Source organism: Podarcis vaucheri (genome assembly GCF_965113315.1).
Source record: "Podarcis vaucheri genome assembly, chromosome: 16".
Lineage (NCBI taxonomy): Eukaryota > Metazoa > Chordata > Lepidosauria > Squamata > Lacertidae > Podarcis > Podarcis vaucheri.
This window is the reverse complement of record NC_138754.1, coordinates 1101929-1127274: the sequence shown is the minus strand read 5'-3', so window position 1 is coordinate 1127274 and position 25346 is coordinate 1101929. Positions and strand designations below refer to the sequence as shown.

At 44.1% G+C, this 25346-nt stretch overlaps 1 protein-coding gene across 1 annotated transcript; it reads right to left on the bottom strand.

The window, feature by feature from the left end:
* Nucleotides 1-1708: 1708 nt before the first annotated feature.
* On the bottom strand, nucleotides 1709-25309 carry LOC309520473 (T-lymphocyte surface antigen Ly-9-like). Its single transcript, XM_082202323.1, has 6 exons — nucleotides 25152-25309; nucleotides 22693-23037; nucleotides 21531-21830; nucleotides 6237-6578; nucleotides 5828-6130; nucleotides 1709-2662 (listed from the first exon to the last, which is right to left on the bottom strand). The coding sequence occupies exons 1-6, from the start codon at nucleotides 25222-25224 to the stop codon at nucleotides 2547-2549; spliced, it is 1479 nt and encodes a 492-aa protein (XP_082058449.1). The 5' UTR covers nucleotides 25225-25309; the 3' UTR covers nucleotides 1709-2546.
* Nucleotides 25310-25346: the final 37 nt, after the last annotated feature.

Genomic DNA, 25346 nt, shown 5'->3' with positions numbered 1-25346 from the left:
GTTAAGTCATGCTGGCCACATGACCCGGAAAGCTGTCTGTGGACAAACGCCAGCTCCCTTGGTCTGAAAACAGAGATGAGTGCTGCACCCCAAAGTTGAATTCGACTGGACTTAACCACCCAGGGGTCCTTTATGTTCACCATTCATAGTGCATGAACATAATCACAGTAGCATATCCAAGAAGCTCTGGTAGATATGGGTGACCAGGGGCAGCTACGTCAACTCTGATAACATGATGAGTTATCCTTTGTACTCCTCTCCTAAAAGTTCCATCTGAAGCCTCACAGATTTGATTAGGTGCATGTGTGTAAGGATTTAGTTTGACCAAACTGCAGGAGGCAGTGGAAGACAGGAGTGCCTGGCATGCTCTGGTCCATGGAGTCACAAAGAGTCAGACACGACTAAACAACAACATTGTATGAATTGGCATTAGCAGCTATTTAGAAAGGGGTGTTGGAGGCCAAGTTCTGTGAGGAAGAGAAACAGAAGGGGTTGCTATCTCCACCTCTCTTTCTGGCTGGGTTTCTACGTTTGCCATGCAGAAACTCAGTAAGTGGAGAGGATGTGATTCATTGAAATGAATGTGCTTCGCTAACTTAGATCCATAAATTTTATTGGGTCTGCTCCATGAGTATGACCAGCACTGGATCAACCCATTGCAATCGATTGCTTTGAAGTCATTTTTGCAACAGGTACAGCCATTTTTAATCCCCACCCCCATCCCTGTCCCTTATTTTGCCTGACCAGATGTGGCAACCCTGCTCTGAACACCTCTGAACACTGGCTGCCAGGAATTGCAGGAGGGGAGAGTTGCATTCCAGTCCTGGTTCATCCCATATATTCTGTGGGTTTTCCACAATGGGCACCTTGTCGGCCACGGTGAGAAAAGGGTGCTGGACTAGACCATAGCTGTCAACTTTTCCCTTTTCTTGTGAGGAATCCTATTCGGAATAAGGGAATTTCCCTTTGAAAAAAGGGAAACGTTGACAGCTATGGACTAGATGGGCCATTGTCCCAGTCCATCATGTTCTGATGTGTATCACATTTGAATCATAGAATCATAGAATCATAGAGTTGGAAGAGACCACAAGGGCCCTCGAGTCCAACCCCCTGCCAAGCAGGAAACACCATCAGAGCACTCCTGACATATGGTTGTCAAGCCTCTGCTTAAAGACCTCCAAAGGAGGAGACTCCACCACACTCCTTGGCAGCAAATTCCACTGTCAAACAGCTCTTACTGTCAGGAAGTTCTTCCTAATGTTTAGGTGGAATCTTCTTTCTTGTAGTTTGGATCCATTGCTCCGTGTCCGCTTCTCTGGAGCAGCAGAAAACAACCTTTCTCCCTCCTCTATGTGACATCCTTTTATATATTTGAACATGGCTATCATATCATCCCTTGACCTCCTCTTCTCCATTTGCAGCTATGTAAGAGAACCTTTTGGTCATCCTTTCCACTGTGGTAAACATCTCTCTGCCTTTTGTCGCATTAGACCCGAGGTGTGAAATATGTAAGCCAGAAACCAACTGGGCGGGGGGAATTATCTAGTGAAAATTGATCTGACAGCATCTTCTCCACTTCCGCTATTGTCTGCTAACATGCATGGTGATCGCTCAGAAAGTTGCTGCTGCTCTATTATTCATTATTTTTGAAGGGGTGGTAAATATTCTCTCCTTGCTCTCAAGAATGAAGAATCGGAGGAGTCTCAAACCTTTGCCATGGTTTATTTACCTGTTGCATTTATGTTTCACCTTTTCCTCCAAGTTCCCTCCAGGTGTTGTTGGACTCCAGTTGCCACCACCACCACCACCAGCTCCCACCTATTGGACCAACCAATTGGCTTAAACCACTAAACATTGCAAAACGTCACCATCTCATACAGTAACAAACGTGAGTAAGTTTTCGATCCAATGTGGTATTCCTTTTCAGTAGGCATGGTTTTAAAGGGCAATCTGGAGGTTCCCAACAGGGGAAGCTTTGTTGTTCCTTGCCATGGGGGGGGGAAGAGTCTCTCTTTAATGTCAGCAGGCAGTGGCTACTTTGTAAACCGGACAGGGTGTCTTTTCCAACCAACCACACCGGGGTCGGCAAACATTTTTGGGCGTTGGGTGGATTTGAAATTTTGTGGCTGCCAGTTCCAAAATGGCTACTGTGGGGTGCGGGGTATAGCACAAAATGGCTACCGTGGGATATGGGACGTGGCACAAAATGGTTGTCACAGCTAATAAGGTGCACCAGCCCACCTCCTCCAATGGAAAGAAAAGCACGGACTTCAGCCGCCACCACGATGCTCTTAGAGGAAAGCTCTTGGCGCCTCTCCTCTGTCTGGAATGGAAGGGGGTAGCTGGGGGGGGGGTCCGATCTCAAACGTGGCAGAGTTGTGGTAAGAGAGTCTGAGCCACTGCAAGCAGGAAGATCAAACAGTCCCTCACATCCCGTGGCTTTTCAAAAAGGAGATCTTTACCAAAACCTATTGCAGAGGTCACCATAGTAATTACTGGTGGGCACCCATGGGCTCCATATTAGCGCTTCGTGGTTCTACGCCGACTCAACACTGGTCTCCAACTTTCCTTTCCAGAACGTTTAACGAGATGATGGTGGCAACCTGGAGGCCCAGCCCCACGACCATGGCGGTCCTCACCCAGGAGAAGCAGCTACATCCATCTGTGGGGGGGGGGGAGAGGAGGAGATGAATGGAAGAGGTCTTTCAAAATGGTGGTCTTTCAGACCCTTGCCCCTCACCACAACTGTTACCCATAGTCTCTCACCCAATTGCTGCTTCATTCTGTTAACTTACATTTAATTGTCACAATCTGACATACTGATGTGACGGCAGGGGGAAAATGAACTCTCACTGAAACGATCCTGTTTGCCCAAGCATTTAAAACAGTGCCCATTGCTAAGACTACTCAGAGTAGATCCATTGAAGTTAACATCCATGACTGATTTGGACTTACTCCTTTCAGTGAAGCTACTCTGTCTATAACTTAGTTAGAGACAGCCCTGGCTATTTTTACTGTTATTATTGTTTTAGCAATCATCTTGTAAACCACTGTTTCAATGAAATTTACAGCTAAGATAATTAATAACAGAACAAATACAAGATATCAGGCAAGCGTATTCAACTGCACTCTTTTTAGGGCCAGGGAAAAACATTTTTCTTTAGATAAGTTTGCCCAGAAAGTTGATGCAAGTTTTAGTCTGCTGTTATCTTAACTTTTCAAAAGTCTTAAATTATTGTTATTTTTTCTTATTGATAATTTGTTTTATCCTTTTTGTAAACCACTTTGAGAGGGTTTTTTTCTTACAATCAAGCATTATATACATTTTATAAAATAAATTAATGTGTTTTATTTTTCTTATTGCTTTCTATTTTTTATCCATTGCTTTCTAATCCACTGTCTCAATGAGACTTATACATCAGATGATTAAAAAGCGTTAAAAACACATAATCAGCAAATGCATTAAAAACAAGACTAAAGCCCTAACAAATATTGTATTTTTCTGTGTATAAGACTATATTTGCCCCCCAAAAAAATTAAGTTTAAAATTGGGGGTCATCTTATACACGGAATGTTGCAATTATTTATTTCTTAATCTTGGACTCCAAAAATAGGGGGCACCTTATGCATGGGGGCGTCTTATACACAGAAAAATACAGTAAATGCTAGGAGCAAAGGTTCATATATTCAGCTGGGAAAGCCTTCAGCTCCCAAAATAATGAACTTTATAGAGCTTGCTCCCTCTTTGTGAAACCTCACATTTCTCCTCTTTCACTTCTCCCTTTAGAGTTCATCTTTTAGTTTTCACTTTTCAGCACAGCAATAAATTCCTCTCCCAGGCACACCATTTTTAAAAAATAAAAAGGCTTATTAATATCACTTCACAATTCAAACCAATTTTGAGAGGCTCCCTCTTTTCGTCTTGGCTCCTAAAAGCTTGTCCCCAGTCCCTCCACACACACACACACACACCATTTTCAAGTTAATACCCTCCCCTCCCTTTCCTAAGAAAGAGTTTGCTGACCATTTGGGGTGCAAGGGGAGTCAAAGAATCAGAAATGGGAAGCTGGAATAATGATAGGACTCAGTACCCCGGCTGGATGTCTGATCTGAAGCAAGAGGTTATCCTTACGGACACAGGCCCAGCTGGTGGGAGAGTCAGCTTAGCATCAAAAAAGGAGGCTTAGTTTAGCAAAGATTTTATTTATTTATTTATTTATTTATTTATTTATTTATTTATTTATTGGCTAAAAGAATTCAGTTATTTTAAATGGAAAGAGGCAATTGATAACCTTGAGTGTAACTTTCGGCTTTCAGCTCAGCTTAAAACCAGGTTTAAAAATCTGTCGCTTACGTTCTTGTAAAATTGTGGTTATAGACCAGGACAGTGAAGCATGGTCTTCAAAACCTGAAATATATATATTTCAGGACACACCCTATTTTTAAAAATATAATCTTTTTTATTCAGTTTTAAACTACACATTTAAATTCAAACATCGGACGTAATATCAACATTTAGGATTCCCTGAATCTTTAGATTTCCTTCCACCCTTCCATGGTTTCCATTTTCAATCTTTTTCAACTGCATCATACATTTTCTCTATTTTTCTGAAAATAATCCATTTTTACCTTCGTTTTTAGTACATTGCAAGCGTTACTCAAATCCCGCCCAAGTTTTTAGTTGTTTACAGTGTTCTGTTAAGTAATCTGTCAATTTAGGACGCACCCTATTCTCCTGATTTTAATAGTGCACTTTAATCTGTCCTCGGACTTCATGGTGAAAGATGGATAAGAAATCTAAGCAATGTTAATGCTGCTGCTGCTGCTACTAAAACAAAAATGCAGTCCCATGGCCCTCAGAAGAAGCCCTATAAGGCCCAGGGAATGAATTACATTGTACGATATGCTGAATGTTTTCCAGTAAGATGCAGTTCTGCAGCTAAAAGGGTGGGTCTTGAGGCCACCCACTAGACTGGTTTGCGAAGGTGTCTTGGGGTGCCAGGCTATGGAGAAATATCTGGGATACCTTAATTTTGGTGGGTGTCTGACCCACTCGGATAAAAAACCAACAGAAGATTATATTTAACCCAGTCAATTGAACACATTGTACTCCTAACTTTAAGGTATTCATATTTAGCTGTATTCAGCAAAGTTCTACTCAGAGTATACCCATTGAAATGATAGAGCCTAATATGGAGCAAGCTTATTTCCTGCTTCTCCAGAGGGGAAGACCGGAATCAGACTCAAATTACAAGAAAGGCGATTCTGATTAAGCATTACGAAGAACTTTCCGATGGTAAGAGCCATTCAACAGTGGAACAGGCTCCCTCCTTCATTGGAGGTTTTGAAACAGAGGTTGGAAGACCATCTGTCAGGGGTTTGTTAGCTGTTATTCTTACAGTGCAGGAGGCCAGACTAGATAGCTCTTGGTGCCCCTTCCAACTCTGCGGTTCTGTGATTCTGTGATGAACAAGGGGTACAACCAGAAGATAGGGAGTCCTTGGGGGTCCCTTCCAACTTTATTATTCTGTTAGTCATGTCCATTGACTTCAGTGGGTTTACTCTGAGTAGGACCATTCTTGAACGACACCCAGAATCATTATTGCATTTCATAGAATCATGGAATTGTAGAATTGGGATGTACCACAAGGGTCAACTAATCCAAATAAATGCTATTGATTAGCTGTTTGCTCCATAAAGTGTCTCTAAGCAACTTACAGGAAAAAATATTAAAGCATAACATAAAGTTTTTTTAAAAAATTACAATAACAATCCAGAGAATAGACCCTGTAAAACAGTGACAAGATCATGCTAGAATTTCACTGACCTTGAGCTTCATCCTGACAGATGTTGAACACATCAAACGAGATATTCTTCTGATCAACTGGGTTGCTGACCAGGCAGGTGAAAGTGGAATCGGAGGTGTTTGGCCGCCATGACAGGTGAAGATCCTTGTCGTCATTGGTGAGGCGATACCACTCTAAAGCTTCTGAGGCCCTGAGTGGGTTTCTGTTTTCCCAGGAAAAATGCAAATCTGACTTTCCAGACGTCCGACAATGCAGCGTCACATTACATCGGTTGGCAGTGCTGGAAATGATCTGGTGATTTATTTGTGGCGACGGCACCGGCTCTGTCGGATAAAAACAATAGATGTTTGCACTCTGTGGCACACCAAAAGTTTGATGGCCAACTCCTCACTTGGTTGTGAGATAGGCAAAGAAGATAGAGTCCCTTACCATGGACTATGAGGTTGAAGAAGGACTCCACAATCACTGAGGAAGCAAACCTGATGCGGACATCCATCACTCCAGAGTCCGCCATCGTCAGGTCTTTCATCTTCAGCGTGGTCTCATCAACCATTTCTATCCGTGGTCCAAAACTGTTGCTTGGGTGTGGTTTCCTCAGCTTCCCCTCAGCGAATTCGGCAACCAGGAGTGGCTGACCCCCTGTGGGGGTGAATTTCCATTCAACCTCGTCCACTCTTTTCCAGGGGGGTACATTTAGGCGAAACAAGACTGACCCACCAAGAATCCCGTGCAGCTGGTTGGGGGGATCTTGCGCAGGAAATTGAGCAGCACCTGAAGTTAATAAGAAATGGAAGCAAACTACTCCAGAAGCATTTTTACTTGGAAAAGAAAGGACTGTGAATTATTTCTATATGCAATGATGGCAGCGAGAATATTATTGGCACAAAATTGGAAGCAAGAAGAATTACCGGCAAAAGAAGAATGGAGGGTGAAACTGATGGACTATGCAGAATTAGGTAAATTATCAGGAAGAATTCGAAATCTGCGGGACCAGAGATTCACAGAAGACTGACATAAATTTACGGACTATTTGGAAAGTAATTGTGATGATCAGATTACGCTTGTAGGTTTGTGAGAAGTTTTGTAAGGTGGACTATCTGAAATATTGCACACACAAAAAGGTAACGAGGGGGACTGTTAGTTAAGATAATTAAAGGCAATAGGAATTTAAGAAATGCAGAATAAGTTATAAGAATGGAAGACCATCAGAGGGGCTGATGGAAGTCCAAAAAGATTGTATAAGAAATGAAGTTTTATTGTATGAATGATAATTTATATGTAAAAATTAATAAAAATTATTATTAAAAAAGGAAGCAAACTATTCCTACAATAGTAATAATAATTATTAGTAACAGTAATTACTAGTAATAATTACTATTAATAGTAATAATTACTAGTAGTAGTAATAATTAATAGCAGTAATGGATGCCAACAGTAATTAATAATAGTAATAATAAATATAGGGAGAGAAACTGTAATAACAACAATGATAATTTTATTATTTATAATAATTATTTATTATTTATATGCTGCCCATCTGGCCGGACAGCCCCAGCCACTCTGGGCGGCTCCCAACAAAATATTTAAAGCACAATAAAACATCAGACATTAAAAGCTATAGATACTATACACTGTTTTTTGTGTTGTTTTAAAAGGAAACAGCTTTAAATATTGATGTGCTGTTTTTACTATCTGTGTTTTAATAAACCCTTTTGTATATTGTTTTAATTCTATTAGAGTTTAATTCTCTTTTCTATCCCTTTAGCTTTTCCCATCTTATCTGTGTCCTTTCGATTTGCGTAAGCCCTGCAGTTTTGCTTCCCTACAATGGAAAGCGAAAATCCTTCTCTTAAAGTCTTAAAATCTGAAGGTGTCAAAACCTTCTTGGAACTTACGGCTGTTCACTTTCCTTGGAACAACAGAACGGTTCCCATTTCACAAAGTTCCTGCTGCTGCTGCTGTTGTTTGGGGGTGGGGGGAATCTTGAATTTCAGGAGAATGGCTGCCAGATGGGCAAGCAGAGCTACCACAATTTCCTTGGTCTCAGTGGTGGACATGGATTCCCTCCTCCCCGTTTTAACTTCACAACTACCTTCTGAGGTAGGCCAGGCTGAAAGATGGTGACTGACCCCAATGTCAGAACCAGGGAGCTTCATGGCCAAGTGGGGGTCCGAACCCTGGTCTCTCTCAGGTTCTAGTCCAACAGTCTAACCACCCCTGACTCTTTCCATTGATATGCGTCACTCCACTAAGGACTTGCGCTGGAGATGAGGAGCACCTTTGACTGTTTTGGGTCCTGAGAACATCAGACGGGTCTTTCAGCAGCAGCTGGATACGGCCAAAGGGGGTCCAACTAGCCCAGTCAACCAGATGACCCAAAGGAAACCTGCAAGCAAGCAGGACCTGCGTGCAACAAACAGGATTCTCTCCCCACTTGGGATCCAGAAACCAGCCTCTGTCAAGGGAGGTAGGTCTTGCTAGGCTGGCCATGAGATTCCTGTCTCCCTTTTCTCCACTGCTCACCTGGGAATTGGAGAATGGCGAGCAGAAGCATGAGCTGGGCGCTGTGGGCTTCCATCCTTGCCTCTGTTCTCTGCCACCTTCCTCCCCCAGTGCTGAAACAGGTTCTTGTGTGTGGTCTTCCCTCTCTGCACGAGTCTTCAGCCCCTCCTGCGTTGCCTTCAGGCCTCCCAACCAACCACAAGTTTCCTCTTCAGCCCCCATGCTTGACACTTTAAGTCTCACTTCCCTGCCAGAAGCAGCAGTTGAGCGAGGCTCTCTCACCCCAGCCGTCAGAAGTGGTGGCCCTGGGTTTCTTGGTAGCAGATCAAAGAAGATAAGAGCTGACATGTTGGCTGCACGACCCAGCAGAAGGGATGACAACAGGTGAACCGAAACTCATCTGTCCTCCAAAATTCACACTTCTGAGAATTTCTGCACCAGTGTGTGTGTGTGTGTGTGTGTGTGTGTGTGTGTGTGTGTGTCTATTGGGGGAAAGGGTGCAGAAAAATGCATATATCCAGGGAATAAATATACCAAAGCACATGCTCTTCGGGGAAATTTGCTTGCAAAAAAGGGGAAATTGGGCAAAATGGAACCATGGGATAAATGCACACTGAAATGAGCCAGTGTGGTGTAGTGGTTAGAGTGTTGGACTAGGACCTGGGAGATCAGGGTTTGAATCCCACTCAGCCACGATGGTCACTGGGTGACCTTGGGCCAGTCACTACCCCTCAGTTCTGACCTACCTCACAGAGTTGTTGTAGAGATTAAAGGAGCTGGGAGAGATCCATGTACACCACCTTGAGCTCCTGGAAGAGAAAGGAGCAGTGAGGCAGCAAACGGAACCGTACGAAACTGAGAGAGCTCAAAACTCTGGCAGATTGCTCCATCAGAAGGGACCTGTGTGTTGATCACTTTATTGGAAATGTTTTTAGCTCCTGCTCTAAGGTTTTGGATACGTTCATGGAAGTATTTTTCTGGCCAGTTGTGTATTTTAATTATATATATATATATATATGCTTTCGTAGATTTATATATGTCTCTTGTATTTACCAGAAAATGTCATAACCCTCCTCCTGTTTGCAGGAACAGGTCTTGACGAAGACAATGAAAATCTCTTTTGAGATAAGTTTGTTATTCAGGAACTAGAGAGATGTGGATATGGGCTTCCAAAAATTAAGGCCAGGCACTCTTTGCTTCAAACTCATCTTACAAAACAACAGTGCACTGGAAGGAAGAATCAACAGTTCTCAGGACTACAGGGTTACATTATTCACTCACTGAGGAAGCTCCATAAAAGTTAGAAGAACCAAAGATTTTCAGCACAGCTTCAGGTTTTGGCTGCTCTCATAGACAAAAAACCATGGAGTCAAGTGCTAAGAATAAATCCTTTTTTGCAACCCACAGCTGATCAGTATTGGCTGTGTTACTAATAAAAAGGAACATGACTTGTTAGTCCCAGGAATACTGTACTCTTAGCATAGGACAACTTGAGTTTTCCTCATACCCCATAAAAGCTTTTTATCTCAAAGAGGCCACAGGCAATTAGAGGATACAGTGGGGTGGTAATTCTTGTCAACCAGTTTCTGTAGTAATTAAATTATTGTGTTGGGCACTATTTTGAATATTCGTAGGAAAGTTTGTGAAATAAATCCATTTCTAAGACTGTATTCCCAATTATTGTTTTCAGGGGGGGAAATAAAAAATATAAAAGAAGAACCAAAGTTTTGTTTGTTTGTTGCACTTATATCTCACGTTTTCCTTCAAGGAGCCCAAGGTGGTCTATGAGGGTCTGCCCTCCAGTTTATCTTCACAACCCTGTGAGGTGGCCCAAGGTCACCCAGTAAGTTTCAGGACTGAGTGGGGATTTGAACCTCCCAGTAGGTCTGGAAGATGTATTGATACACTGTCCAGAACAAGTCTGAGAGCCAGAGTGTAGTGACGATTACCTGATTTTTGACCAAGGCAGTATACTGCAGGTGGGGCTTACTAGCTGGCCGGCCAGCACCTTGTGATATTTCACTGGTGATAAAGCACGATGTTGAAAACCTGATATCACCCAGCCCTGTCTCCCATGTCCTAGTCCAACACTCTAACCGCTACACCACACTGGCTTTCTATAGGTATATGTTTAAGTATTCTTAAACCTCAGATTTTCAATGGTTAGTTAGCTCACAGCTGCAATGGGACCCCCTCTTTGCTCCTCAAGCACCTTATGGACCAACCCAACCCTTTGCTGAACCAAGGAATGGGTGAGAGACTGTTACCTCGCTGGCACAGGAATTTGAAGTAGGAAGCTTCACTCTCAGAAGGCACAGATCTTAACACCCTGACTTTGTGCTCCTCTTGCTCCAAGATTGGGTATATCCCTTCCCTTCCCTAGTGGTTACTATGGCACATTGCTGCAATCACTTTATCTAAGACTTCTGGGTACTTAGGGATCCTTAACTGTTGGCAGTGCCAAAGAATGCTCCAACTACCGCACAATTGCACTCATTTCATACGCTAGCAAGGTTATGCTTAAAATTCTACAAGGCAGGCTTAAGCAGTATGTGGACCAAGAACTCCCAGAAGTGCAAGTTGGATTTCGAATGGGCAGAGGAACCAGAGACCAAATTGCAAACATGCGCTGGGTTTTGGAGAAAGCTAGAGAGTTCCAGAAAGACATCTACTTCTGCTTCATTAACTATGCAAAAGCCTTTGACTGTGTCGACCACAGCAAACTATGGCAAGTTCTTAAAGAAATGGGAGTGCCTGATCACCTCATCTGTCTCCTGAGAAATCTCTATGTGGGACAAGAAGCTACAGTTAGAACTGGATATGGAACAACTGATTAGCATACTAGGACTCAATTTCTTGACTTTAAGAAAGCCGACTTCATAAAACTTAGGGAAGTGCTGGGTGAGATCCCATGGACAGCAATACTAAAAGGAAAGGGAGTTCATGATGGCTGGGAGTTTGTTAAGACGGAGATAGTAAAAGCACAACGTCAGGCAATACCAATGAGACGAAAACATGGAAGGTGCCTAAAGAAACCAGGGTGGCTATCTAAAGAACTTTTAACTGAATTAAGATTAAAAAAGGATGTGTACAAAAAATGGAAAAGGGGGAAACCACCAAAGAGGAATTCAAACAAATAGCCAGCACGTGTAGACACAAAGTCAGAAAAGCTAAAGCACAGAATGAACTCAGGCTTGCTAGAGAGGTTAAAAGCAACAAAAAAGGCTTTTATGGGTATGTTCGTAGCAAAAGGAAGAACAAAGAAACAGTGGGGTCACTCAGAGGAGAAGATGGTGAAATGCAAACAGGGGACACAGAAAGGGCTGAACTACTCAATGCCTTCTTTGCCTCAGTCTTCTCCGATAAAGAAGACAATGCCCGACCTGAAGAATTTGAAGCAAATGATTCAGCAAAGGAAACACAGCCCAGAATAACTAAGGAGATAGTACAAGAATATTTGGCTAGATTAGATGTATTCAAGTCTCCAGGGCCAGATGAACTGCATCCAAGAGTATTAAAAGAACTGGCAGATGTGATCTCAGAACCACTGGCAGTCATCTTTGAGAATTCCTGGAGAACAGGCGAAGTCCCGGCAGACTGGAGGAGGGCAAATGTTGTTCCTATTTTCAAAAAGGGGAAAAGAGAGGACCCAAATAATTACCGCCCAGTCAGTCTGACATCAATAGCAGGGAAGATTCTGGAGCAGATCATTAAGCAAACAGTCTGTGAGCACCTAGAAAGGAATGCTGTGATCACCAATAGTCAGCATGGATTTCTGAAAAATAAGTCATGTCAGACTAACCTGATCTCGTTTTTTGACAGAATTACAAGCCTGGTAGATGAAGGGAACGCAGTGGATGTAGCCTACCTTGATTTCAGCAAAGCATTTGACAAGGTGCCCCATGATATTATTGTAAAGAAGCTGGTAAAATGCGGTCTTGACTATGCTACCACTCAGTGGATTTGTAACTGGCTGACTGACCGAACCCAAAGGGTGCTCGTCAATGGTTCCTCTTCATCCTGGAGAAGAGTGACTAGTGGGGTGCCACAGGGTTCTGTCTTGGGCCCGGTCTTATTCAACATCTTTATCAACGACTTGGATGATGGACTCAAGGGCATCCTGATCAAATTTGCAGATGACACCAAACTGGGAGGGGTGGCTAACACCCCAGAGGACAGGATCACACTTCAAAACGACCTTGACAGATTAGAGAACTGGGCAAAAACAAACAAGATGAATTTTAACAGGGAGAAATGTAAAGTATTGCACTTGGGCAAAAAAAATAAGAGGCACAAATACAAGATGGGTGACACCTGGCTTGAGAGCAGTACATGTGAAAAGGATCTAGGAGTCTTGGTTGACCACAAACTTGACATGAGCCAACAGTGTGACGCGGCAGCTAAAAAAGCCAATGCAATTCTGGGCTGCATCAATAGGAGTATAGCATCTAGATCAAGGGAAGTAATAGTGCCACTGTATTCTGCTCTGGTCAGACCACACCTGGAGTACTGTGTCCAGTTCTGGGCACCACAATTCAAGAAGGACACTGACAAACTGGAACGTGTCCAGAAGAGGGCAACCAAAATGGTCAAAGGCCTGGAAACGATGCCTTATGAGGAACGGCTAAGGGAGCTGGGCATGTTTAGCCTGGAGAAGAGGAGGTTAAGGGGTGATATGATAGCCATGTTCAAATATATAAAAGGATGTCACATAGAGGAGGGAGAAAGGTTGTTTTCTACTGCTCCAGAGAAGCGGACACGGAGCAATGGATCCAAACTACAAGAAAGAAGATTCCACCTAAACATTAGGAAGAACTTCCTGACAGTAAGAGCGGTTCGACAGTGGAATTTGCTGCCAAGGAGTGTGGTGGAGTCTCCTACTTTGGAGGCCTTTAAGCAGAGGCTTGACAACCATATGTCAGGAGTGCTCTGATGGTGTTTCCTGCTTGGCAGGGGGTTGGACTCGATGGCCCTTGTGGTCTCTTCCAACTCTATGATTCTATGATTCTATGATTCTATGATTCTATGATTGGTTCAAAATTGGGAAAGGAGTACGGCAAGGCTGTATATTGTCTCCCTGCTTATTTAACTTATATGCAGAATTCATCATGCGAAAGGCTGGGCTGGATGAATCCCAAGCCGGAATTAAGATTTCCGGAAGAAATATCAACAACCTCAGATATGCAGATGACACAACCTTGATGGCAGACAGTGAGGAGGAATTAAAGAACCTTTTAATGAGGGTGAAAGAGGAGAGCGCAAAATATGGTCTGAAGCTCAACATCAAAAAAACGATGTTGCAAATAGAAGGGGAAGAAATGGAGGCAGTGAGAGATTTTACTTTCTTGGGCTGCATGATCACTGCAGAGTCACAAAATTAAAGTCACAAAATTAAAAGACACCTGCTTCTTGGGAGAAAAGTAATGACAAACCTAGACAGCATCTTAAAAAGCAGAGACATCACCTTGCCAACAAAGGTCCGTCTAGTTCAAGCTATGGTATTCCCAGTAGTGATGTATGGAAGTGAGAGCTGGACCATAAAGAAGGCTGATCTCCGAAGAACTGATGCTTTTGAATTCTGGTGCTGGAGGGGACTCTTGAGAATCCCATGGACTGCAAGAAGATCAAACCTCTCCATTCTGAAGGAAATGAGCCCTGAGTGCTCCCTGGAAGGACAGATCCTGAAGCTGAGGCTCCAAGACTTTGGCCACCTCATGAGAAGAGAAGACTCCCTGGAAAAGACCCTGATGTTGGGAAAGATGGAGGGCACAAGGAGAAGGGAACGACAGAGGACAAGATGGTGGGACAGTGTTCTCGAAGCTACCAGCATGAGTTTGACCACGCTGTGGGAGGCAGTGGAAGACAGGAGGGCCTGGTGTGCTCTGGTCCAGGGGGTCACGAAGAGGCGGACACGACTAAACAACAAAAAACTTTGGAATTAAGCTGTGTGGATGTTAATGATAATGCCTGCTACCTCGCTGTCTGGAGTAGCACTCGTACACTCCACCTCTTTCATTTCCGTGTAGTAAACAACTCTTTTTGTAGAAAAGCTCTTTATTGGGTGTATGGATTAAAAGCACGCACACATTTTAAATAAACACACACCCTGACTCCACACAAAAGGTTCCATTCCCCTCTGACATGTTATGATGAGTTCATATACATGCCGGACACCCATGTAGGTTCAAGCATACGTACACCTTGTAACAAATTCCTATACAGTTCTGAGATCTCCCTTATTGGCTGTTAGGTTGGCTTCCGATCGACTGACTTCCGCTCTTGCATTGCTTGCTTGTATTAAGAGCATGCAAAGAGCCCTACAAGTGGATCAGGCCAAGGGGGGCCTGATAACTCTCCCCATTTCTGCTCCCCATCAGTCAGCGGTAATGTTTGGTGGCATGGTGTCTCTGAAACTGGAGCCATTATGTAGCCATCGTGACTTGATGGAATTGTCTTCAGAGAAGCTGTTGCATTCTCACCATAACTGCACTGCGCATTTAATCATGCCGGTCTTCCCTCTCACCCATTGGGATCATAGCTGTCAACTTACAGATTTGAAAATAAGGGACCAGCAGCCTCGAAAATAAGGGATCAGCAGCCAATATAAGGGATTTTAGTCAACCAGCTGAAATGCAAAGTTAAAAGGGACCAGATAATTTTGGTTTCAGTTTTTAGCCCTTCGTTTCCAGAGGTTGCTGCTCAAGACACCAGCTGATGAAACACTGCAATTAAATAACTACAAGCAGCAACCACTTTTCATGCAAAACGAAGCCCAAGCTACGAAGATGCTGCTGCAGTTCTGTATCTTTTCTTTCGTGCTTCATCTGCAGCTCTCAGTTCCATCAGGTGGGGCGGGAGGAAGGGGGGGATAGCGCCCAAAGTAAACCCGCAGATCAGACCATCTATGCTAGTCTACCACTACAAATCTATGGGAGAAGCACTTGCGGTCCTTTCTCCGCTTTCCCCCAACATGGTTAGCCCTTGGAACACCTGCCCGCGCCTCCGCCTCCTCGTCCTCTCTCTGAACTGCTTTCTCTATGGTTGCCCTCGCTCTCCTCTCAAGGCTCCTCAGCAATACATAGGCCGCGCCAGGCTGCCCATCTCATTCGGGTCCTTCGGCAGTGCAGCCGCAGTACAGTCTAGCGGCAGCAGTGGGCGAAGGGGAGGCCCCAGGCAGAGACGTTCAGTTCGGCGGCCACAAGGAGGATGGTAGCAGAAGGACCTGAGGCTCCCGGCAGTCCCGGCGGGGAGGGGCTCCCGGGGGCCGAGGCTGGTGAGAGGAGGCCAGAGGGGGGTGGGCAGGGCAGCCAAGCAACACAGTTGGAGCCTCCCTCCTCCCTGGCTGGCAGGGAGGGAGGGAGAGGAGCTGCTTCCTTTGAAACCCGGGAAATTTAAGGGACATCATCAATAAGGGACAGCAGAGGGACACAGCGCTGGGATAAGGGAGTTTTCCCGGCAAATAAGGGATGGTTGACAGCTATGATTGGGATAATGTTCTGCATGGTTGTTTTCTGAAGAGAGCCCCCATGTGGAGGCTCTCTTGTTGACACAAGTCATTCATCATTATAAGACAGGAAGTATCTTGTTGGATGTTAAAAATTCCCCAGCTCACTTGGATTATCAAACAAAGACTTCAGCCAAGATTATAGAAGCAAAACAGCAGCCAATAGGCCTGATCTTTATCATTGCAACAAGACTTCAAACTACAACATGGAAGAAGTAGAAAGAAGCCCTGAACAAAGGATGGCTCCCCTTTTTATAGGTTGGCCAGGCTCCCCAGGGTATCCAATCAAGTAAGCATTAACAGGTAACCTGTCAGACGAGATAAACAACGCACTCAGATTTCTGTTGTAGACTGCCCTTTCTGTGATGTAGGTATGATGTATCTGGGGGGGTGGTCTTGAGCTACACCCCTTGATGTAGGTATGATTTTTCTGGTGGTGGTTTTGGACTCCAAGGCGGGCAATTTAAAATGTCTATATAAGGGCTGACACACCTTTGTTCGTTTTTTAAAAAATATTTTTTATTAAGTTTTCCATTTAACAATCCAATCATATCACATTAATTATTCCAAATTATACCAATACATATAATAAAGTCCAAATATTTTGCCAAATTACAAATTTTTGTTGGGGGTTCCCATGCTTCAAGTTCAGTAAGGGTCCAGTCATCTCATATTTCTGCTGCTTTTAGTGTTCACCAATCCCATCTTTCAATCTTCTTGTTGATATCCTTTTTCTTCTTAATAGCCTCTGAGTGTTTCCACAGGCGAGTTAAAGTAAACATTATTATGCTTCTGTGTGAACTTTGTAAGGCTCTCCCCTTTTTAAAAAAAGCTGGTAAGTCTTTTGTTTGCAATAAATCTTCATGTGCTGATCCAGAAGTCCTGCTCGGGCGGCAAGCGCCATCTTTCTCAGTTCTGATGAAATAAAATCTAAGCATCTGCTCATTAATTTTCCCAGACAAGTTGCACCATAAATCAGTCTTTCCAGAGAAGATTTGCTATCGAACTTAGAATACAAACATGATAACAGAACAACGGCTCGCCTCCCCCGCTGACTATTAATCTCGCAACATAGTCTGTCTCGTAATGGCGGATCCCGATTAAAAATTGCGTCACAAGAGAGCCTTTTATTTTCTTTCCAAATCTTTCACAAAACAAAGGCTTTAGTTGATATTTTTATTTCCACACAGTTTATTTTCCAATCTCACTTGCTATAAGTTGTATGATAATATCGTAGTAAAAAAAAAAGGAAAAGGTCCCCCCCTCCTTTCCGTTCCGTTTCAACATACCGGGATAGATGTTATTCTTTAATGTTATCTTCTGTCCAGTCCATTCCATCACTCTTAACTTCTTAGTGGCACGCTTAATTAGCAGCTAACATACCCTTTTCTTCACTCAAAGCATGTGCAATAATTCTTATTTCCAATTTTTCATCTTAAGAAATGCAACTAGAGTTGCTCTCAGAGACAGCGTCAGGGAGATCCAAACTCACTCGAGGGCTTTCCGTCTCCTCTTTGGGGGGGGGGACTGGGGGTTGATGTAGCTCAGTCATTGTCTGAGAGTGAGAGGTGTTCTGTGTTCTAGTCACTCTGCAGAGAGAGGCAGAAAGAGAAATGTAAGAGGCTTCATAATGCAGGGCCAAGCACACACTAAGGAAACAGATCCTGAAGATTTGAGGCTGCTGGACCAAACCAGGAATAAATCAAATCCTGTACACTACTGGATTGACACACATCCTACTTCCACTTTGGGCTCATCCACACTTCTGCTTGTGCATTAAGAACATAATACAGTGGTACCTTAGTTCTTGAACTCAATCCATTCTGGAAATCTGTTCGACTTCCAAAACATTCACAAACCAAGAGGCAGCTTCTGATTGGCTGATTGGCCCCAGAAACAGTGCCGACACCTGAAATGGAAGTTTGGCTTCCAAAGAACGTCTGCAAACCGGAACGCTTACTTCCGGGTTTGCGGCATTCGGGAGCCAATTTGTTTGGGAGCCAAGCCATCCAGGAAGCAAGGTACCACTGTAATGTAAGAAGAGCCTGGCTGCTGGATCAGGCCAAAGGGGGCCCACCTAGTCCAGCACCTTGGTCTTACAGGGGCCCCTGAGATGCTTGTGGGAAACCAGCAAGCAGGAACTGAGCACAAGAGCAGCTCTCTCCTCCTGCGGTTTCCTGCAGCTGACATTTGTGGGATGTGAAACACAAGAGCAGTCAAGTACAACCTTCCTAGAGTGAACATGTTTACACCTGGGGAGGAATGTTTGTCCAGCCAGCAGGTCAACTTCCTGTTTCCTTCTGGGCTGGGACAGACTTCCTCTGCATGTGACTAGAGGTGGGCGTGGCCTCACCTGTGCAGGTAACGACAAAAGCACAGGGCAGGGCAGCCATCTCTCTCTCTTTGACTACATGCATCAAAGAAGCAACATCTGCTTAGCCAAAGACGCTCTCTTGGTCTCCAGCCAAGAGAGGACAAAGGGACTGTCTCCTTATGAGATAGTTTCCAGGTGTATGTTACTTTTCTAAGCTAAGTCTGCCTTCTGGCATCCAATTGTGAACAGAATGTGAGAGAGTAAACCTTTTTATACTTTTATAGAAGACTGTGTCGTGTCTTATCTTTTATGAGGGAATAAGGGGGAAATACCAGAACAGTTATTCTAGAGGCTTTAGCAAGCCTGAGTAAATGCATCCGCTGTGAGTTTAAAAAGGGGAATGTTACTCTGCTAAATTGTGAACTTGTTAACACAAGTTGGAAAGGCTATTATCAGACAATATATCCTCTCCTGCATCCCTGAACATTCCCACAACATTCAGAAGCATCACTGGCCCCAACAGCAGAAATGTGTTATTCCATAAGATTAACAAGCGCTGTTCTCTCAGGAAAGAAGAATGCATAATTTGCCAACCCAACTCCAGTTGACATGTACTAAAGGTAAAGGTAAAGGTACCCCTGCCCGAACGGGCCAGTCTTGCCAGACTCTGGGGTTTGTGCGCCCATCTCACATCTATTGGCCAGGGGCCAGCGCTGTCTGGAGACACTTCCGGGTCACGTGGCCAGCGTGACAACGCTGCTCTGGCGAGCCAGAGCCGCACACGGAACGCCGTTTACCTTCCCGCTGGTAAGCGGTACCTATTTATCTACTTGCCCCCGGAGGTGCTTTCGAACTGCTAGGTTGGCAGGCGCTGGGACCGAGCAGCGGGAGCGCACCCCGCCGCGGGGATTCGAACCGCCGACCTTTCGATCGGCAAGCCCTAGGCGCTGAGGCTTTAGCCCACAGCGCCACCCGCGTCCCCGGGTGTACTAGAGAGTAACAAAAGAGGCTTCCTACCTTTGCGGTCTGACATTTCTTGATTTTCCTATACAGGAAGACCCCCAAGAACACAAACAAGATGATTGATATGACTGGAACTGAGATGGGGGGATTCTGAAAAGGCCAGAGAATCAACCAGAATGCCCGGTTGCCTGAAAAAAGCAATTATTGTCTTTTCAGGGTGATTGTAACAAGACACCCACCAATACATGACCCCATGGGTGCTTGCTTCATCCCTCCCTGTGAGAAAGAGAAGAGGAAGGCTGGTTTTGACCTGCGGCTCCTGCACTGGCTCTGTTAGAAATGAATTTTAAAAAATATTTTATCGTTTGTATGCCCGACTGCGTTACCCCAGCCACTCTGGGAGGCTTCCAACAGAATATAAAAACACAATAAAACACCAAACATTAAAATCTTCCCAATACAAGGCAGCCTTCAGATGTCTTCTAAAAGTTGTGTAGTACTTTACCCCCTTGACATCTGATGGGAGGGCGTTCCACAGGGAGGGTGCCACCACCAATTAGCTAATTAGGCCCTACTAGCTAAAGTCGTGCTTCAGGTTAAGAACAGTTTCAGGTTAAGAACAGACCTCCGGAACGAATTAAGTACTTAACCCGAGGTACCACTGTAAATAAACAAAAGTTTATGTTCCAATTTAACTCTGACTGGATTCAGTATTGTACCAGGTAGGGCCTGGGTGGGGGCAGCGAGAAATAAAGTGGTGGCACAGGAATCAGTAGACAGTGAAACGTCCGGGGACCCTGTGTGTTCACCACACACCCGCCAACACGTGCCCCCATGGTGCTTGCTTCATCCCTCCCTGTGAGAAAGAGAAGAGGAAGGCTGGTTTTGACTTCTAAAGACCTACGTGGTTAGATCCAGGTTACCCAAAATATTGTATCTCCCTTTACGGAGCTGGCCGGGTGCCAAGGCCCTCAGATGAGCACCTCCTCTTGGTCCCAACACCATCAGTGTGCTGGTCCGAGAGGCGAGGTCCAAGTCCAGTCCGAGGTCGAAGGTGCAATATGGAGGCAGTCCATAAAACCTGGAGCTGGGTGCAAGGCGGGGTTTTGACTTCTAAAGACCTACGTGGCTTAGATCCAGGTTACCCAAAATATTGTATTGGAATGAAAATATTAAATTTACTGCATGTACTACGTTAAAGGAAAATGTCATGAAAATGGTTTATAGATGGTATATTACAGCTGTAAAACTTGCAAAAATGTATAAAACATGTAAGAAGTGTTGGAAATGTAAAGAAAAGGATGGTACATTTTATATAATAATAATAATAATAATAATAATAATAATAATAATAATAATAATAATAATAAATTTTATTTATATCCCGCCCTCCCCAGCTGAAGCTGGGCTCGGGGGGGCTAACAACAATCAAAATAGTCCAACATTCTAAAACATTCATTATAAAATTAATTAAATCAAATTAAAATCAAATTAATGGCAACCATCAAGCAAAATTCTGTGCAGGTTGCCAGAGGAGGGGGTCAGGCTGCGCCCTGACAAAAGGCCTGGTGGAACAGCTCTGTCTTGCAGGCCCTGCGGAAGGATGTCAGGTCCTGACATGTGGTGGGAATGTAAGAAAGTGAAGAGCTTCTGGGAGCTGATATATAATGAATTGAAAAAGATGTTGATATATACATTTGTTAAGAAACCAGAGGCCTTTCTCTTAGGAATTATAGGAAATGGAATAAATAGAAAGGATTGTAAACTTTTCCAATATGCAGTAACAGCGGCAAGAATATTACTGGCCCAAAAATGGAAACAGGAACAATTACCAACATTGGAGGAAGGGAGACTGAAGTTGATGGACTATGCAGAACTTGATAAATTAAGTGGGAAGATCAGATATCTACGAGATCAAAAGTTCATCGAGGACTGGGGAAAGTTTGTAGATTATTTGGAATGTATAAGTGAGGAGAGAATAATGCTAGTGGCATTTCAAGACGCTCTGTAAAAGTTTCAGAAGTATTGTAAAAAAGAAAAGCAAATTTGGAAGGATATGCTAAAAGGCAATAGCAAATTTAGGAAATGTGTAATTAAAAAAGTTAAATTTGGACGATTGTCAGAGAGGCTGAAGGAAGTCCAAAAGGGAAAATCTGTGAAAGTTTCAATGTGGTGTTATATGCATTTTTTTTCTTGTTTTTTGATGGAAAATTAATAAAAATACAGAGCTAATTAATTAATCCAGAGAGTTAACTGATGTCTCTTTTAAACTTTTCTTATACTGTTATATGGTTTTGTTGCTGTAAATCGCTTTGATATGCTTTTTATCGCCCAGCAGTATACAAATATTTTGACAAATAAAACAAACTTGGAGAAAGGCAGGATACAAACACATTAAATAAAGAAAGGCTAATGGGGAAATGGGCCAGGGGTTCCTTACCTTCAGCTGGGCAGAGGCTGAGGAGGTTGATGGAAATGTTCTTCTGATCCACCGGATTGCTCACCAGGCAGGTGATGTTGGCATCCGAGGCGTTGCGATGCCAGAACAGATGGAGATCTTCCCCGTTGTCAGAGAGTTGGTGCCAGTCCGGGCTCTCGCCTAGGGCTCTGAGGGGATTCCCTCTTTTCCAGGAGACACGGAAGTCTCCCGTTCCTGATGCCTGGCACCGCAGGGTTACATTGCAGCCATCAGGCGTCTTGGCGATCAGTTTATGGGTGACCTGCGGCTCCCGCACTGGCTCTGTTAGAAATGAATTTTTTAAAATACTTTATTCTTTGTATGCCTGACTGCGTTACCCCAGCCACTCGGGGAGGCTTCCAACAGAATATAAAAACACAGTAAAACACCAAACGTTAAAATCTTCCCAATACAAGGCAGCCTTCAGATGTCTCCTAAAAGTTGTGTAGTACTTTACCCCCTTGACATCTGATGGGAGGGCGTTCCACAGGGAGGGTGCCACCACCCAGAAGGCCCTCTGCCTGGTTCCCTGTAACCTCATCTCTCGCAGGGGGGGAACCGCCAGAAGGCCCTCGGAGCTGGACCTCAGTGTCCAGGCTGGACAATGGGGATGGAGACGCTCCTTCAGGTATACTGGACCAAGGCCGTTTAGGGATTTAAAGGTAAGCAGCAACATTTGGAATTGTGTTTTACTTTGATGCCTCTGGGGTTTCACTGACTGGGGTTTTTTTTGGGGGGGTGCTGGCTGCTTCCTCATCACCACTTCCACATCCATCAGATGGGCTTGATGAAAGCAGAGTGTCAGTTGCTGGAAACCACAGGAAGGAAGAGTTGTTCCCGGGTTCTGCTTGTGGGCTTCCCATGATGGGCATCTGGTCGGCCACAGTAGAGACAGGAGGCTGGACTAGACAGGTCCCCTTTGGCCTGGTTCAGCACATCCTTCCTATGTTCTTATGCATGTACAGCGACGCATTCTGCAGCCTAGGGGCCACCACCAAGAAGGCCCTCTCTCCATCCCCCTGCCTAGGCCACCCTCCCCAAACTTTTGAGGATGCAGGACTACCAAGAGGGTCCTGACTGCCGATCTCAACACCTGGAAGAGTCTGTAAGGAAGGAGGTGGACTTTACCCTAGGCAGTACATACCATAGACAGTGAGGCTGAATGTGTGTGATTCTGTCACTCCTGTGGAAAACGTCACATGAGCTGTGTAGTTCCCACTGTCCTTCACCACCAAGTTGCTTATCTTCAGCATGGTGCCATCAGCCATTTCCAGACGCTGCCCCAAACTGTCGCTCGTATTCCACCGCACCCATTTCCCATCGCTGAATCGCCCAAGGTCGTTTGCCTCGCCTTGTCGAGGGTGGAATATCCATTTAACGATGGACACGGTATTGGCCGAGGTTATATGTACAGGAAGCAAGGCAGATTCTCCCAAGATCCTGTTCAGCTGAATCGTAGGAGTCTTCGGTTCCCGACTGCTTACAAGGCCTAAGTGTTTTTCAGGAAGGGGAAAATAAGTAAAAGGAGAAAGGGAGAAAGTGAAGGGGGGAGCGCCAAATATTGATGCTTCTTTTATATCAGGTAGAGCAGGATATCATAATATTGTTGCGTGTTTGCCAGATGGTGTGAATGACTCCTTGAGTCCGTTCCAATTCTTGGGTCCTGTACACGGTGAGGGTTAGAATGCAATAGACGTTGGGACACAACATACAGATGGCAGATTGGGAGAGGCTATGGAAAATAGATTTGAAATTTAAGGCATGTTGTACGCTGAAAGAAAATGATATGAAAATGATGTATCGGTGGTATTCGACTCCTACTAAGTTAGCAAAAATGTATAGAACAAGAACCAATATCTGCTGGAAGTATAAAGAAAAGGAAGGTACATTTTATCATATGTGGTGGAAGTGCAAGATAACAGAAACTTTCTGGGAGATGATATGTAATGAAATGAAAACAATGTTTAAAGTAACTTTTGCTTAAAAAAAAAACCCAGAAGCTTTTCTAGGAATTACATGTACTGAGATCACAAAGGACCAGAAAAGGCTTTTTATGTATGCGACAACAGCCGCACGGACTTTACTAGCCCAGAGATGGAAGGAAGAAACAATGTCAACAGGGAAGAATGGCAAACCAAGTTGATGGACTATGCTGAAATGGCAAAATTAACTGGGAAGCTCAGAAACCAAAAGGACAAGAACTTTAATAAAAGAATGGGGGAAATTATAATATATCTACGAGACCATTGTAAACAGACGAAAACATTAGCAGGATTTTAACCACACTTGTAAAGTAACAAAAATTATGGATAATTTAGAGGGACAAAATATTTGGATAATGAATTGATATGCAGGTATAAATATTAGCATTAGGGCCCATGGAGGGGGGGAAGTTGCGAGATTCAGAGTAATCTCTGTACAGTGGTATCTCGGTTTATGAACTTAATCCGTTCCAGAAGTCCGTTCTTAAGCCAAAACCATTCTTAAACCAAGGTGCACTTTCCCTAATGAGGCCTCCTGCTGCCGGTGCCCTTCCACTGTTCGGATTCTGTTCTTGGACCGAGGTAAAGTTCTCAAACCGGGACACTACTTCCAGTTTTGCAGAGTTCTTAAACCAAATCGTTCTTAAACCGGACTGTTCTTAAACTGAGGTACCACTGTACAGTCATACCTCATGTTACATCCACTTCATGTTACGTTCTTTCAGGTTACGTCCCAAGGTGACCCGGAAGTACTAGAAAGGGTTACTTCCGGGTTTCACCGCTTGCACATGCGCAGAAGCACAAAATGACGTCACACGAAGTGATGAATCACAAGCCGCGTGTGCGCAGACGCGCCGCTGCAGGTTGCATTCTTTTCATGTTGCGAACGGGCCTCCGCCACAGATCCCGTTCACAACCAGAGGTACCACTGTATATGGATTTAGAAATGATTTTGTTACATGTTGTTTATTTTTAAAAATTATTTCCTAACAAAAACAAAGAATGCAATAGAGGTTTCACTTGCTAAATTAGTTGGACAAGTTTCTTTGTACGAGAATGACCTAAGCTGGCCCCTTAAGTGTCCCCCTCAGTATCGCCAAAGAGCGGGCCAGGTTGCGAGAGCTACAACTAAGTGATGGGGACCTCCAGGCTAATGGACAGCCATCGAACCTCTGTTTCAAAACCTTCAAGGTCCACCACCTTCTGAGGCTCTTACCATCAGAAAGTTCTCCCTAATGTTTAATTCAAATCTCCTTTCTTGAATCTGTTGGTTGAATCTGCCCTCCAGAGCAGTGGAAGAAAAGCTTTCTCCACTTTCCATGTTGTTCCCTTTTGTGGAATGCTAATGGTTTAATTACTCTGGAGCTGCCCTGAGTTACATCAAAGCACTGGAAGTGCAAGACAGAAATCTTTGCATAGTTCTTTCTGATTTGTTTGCACATGGTTAAAATTTATGGGCAGAAGCTCCTTCCTGTTAACTGAGCGAGCCCTTTCTCTCAGCCGCCTCATTCAGCTGTAATTTAGCCATCCCCGCTTCCTCTTTCATGACAAACCTCACTCCCTGACTCTCTTCAACAACCTCACCCCCCTTCAACAAGTGAGCAAGATTTGCAGAACTTACCAAGGAAGGAGCAGATGAAAGTGCCCAAGAGAAGACAGGCCATTGAGATTTTGCCGGCACATTTTGCAGCCATGGCTGTGTATGTGCTGCAAAGCAAAGCCCAAAACTTTGAGCTCAGGGCTGTGTTTAAACAAATCACGACAGAAAGTCAGCAAGAAAGCAGGCAAAGTGAAAACAGGGCTCAGATTGGTCACC

Excerpts from the sequence above, each read along its gene's own strand:
- LOC309520473 (XM_082202323.1), bottom strand. The coding sequence starts at position 25,224 with ATGGCTGCAAAATGTGCCGGCAAAATCTCAATGGCCTGTCTTCTCTTG. Across the intron at positions 6,579-21,530 it reads CAGCCTCTGCCCAGCTGAAG|GTGCTGCTCAATTTCCTGCG; the intron begins GTAAGGAACCCC and ends TATTAACTTCAG. Across the intron at positions 2,663-5,827 it reads CTGTCAGGATGAAGCTCAAG|ATGGATGTAGCTGCTTCTCC; the intron begins GTCAGTGAAATT and ends CCCCCCCCACAG.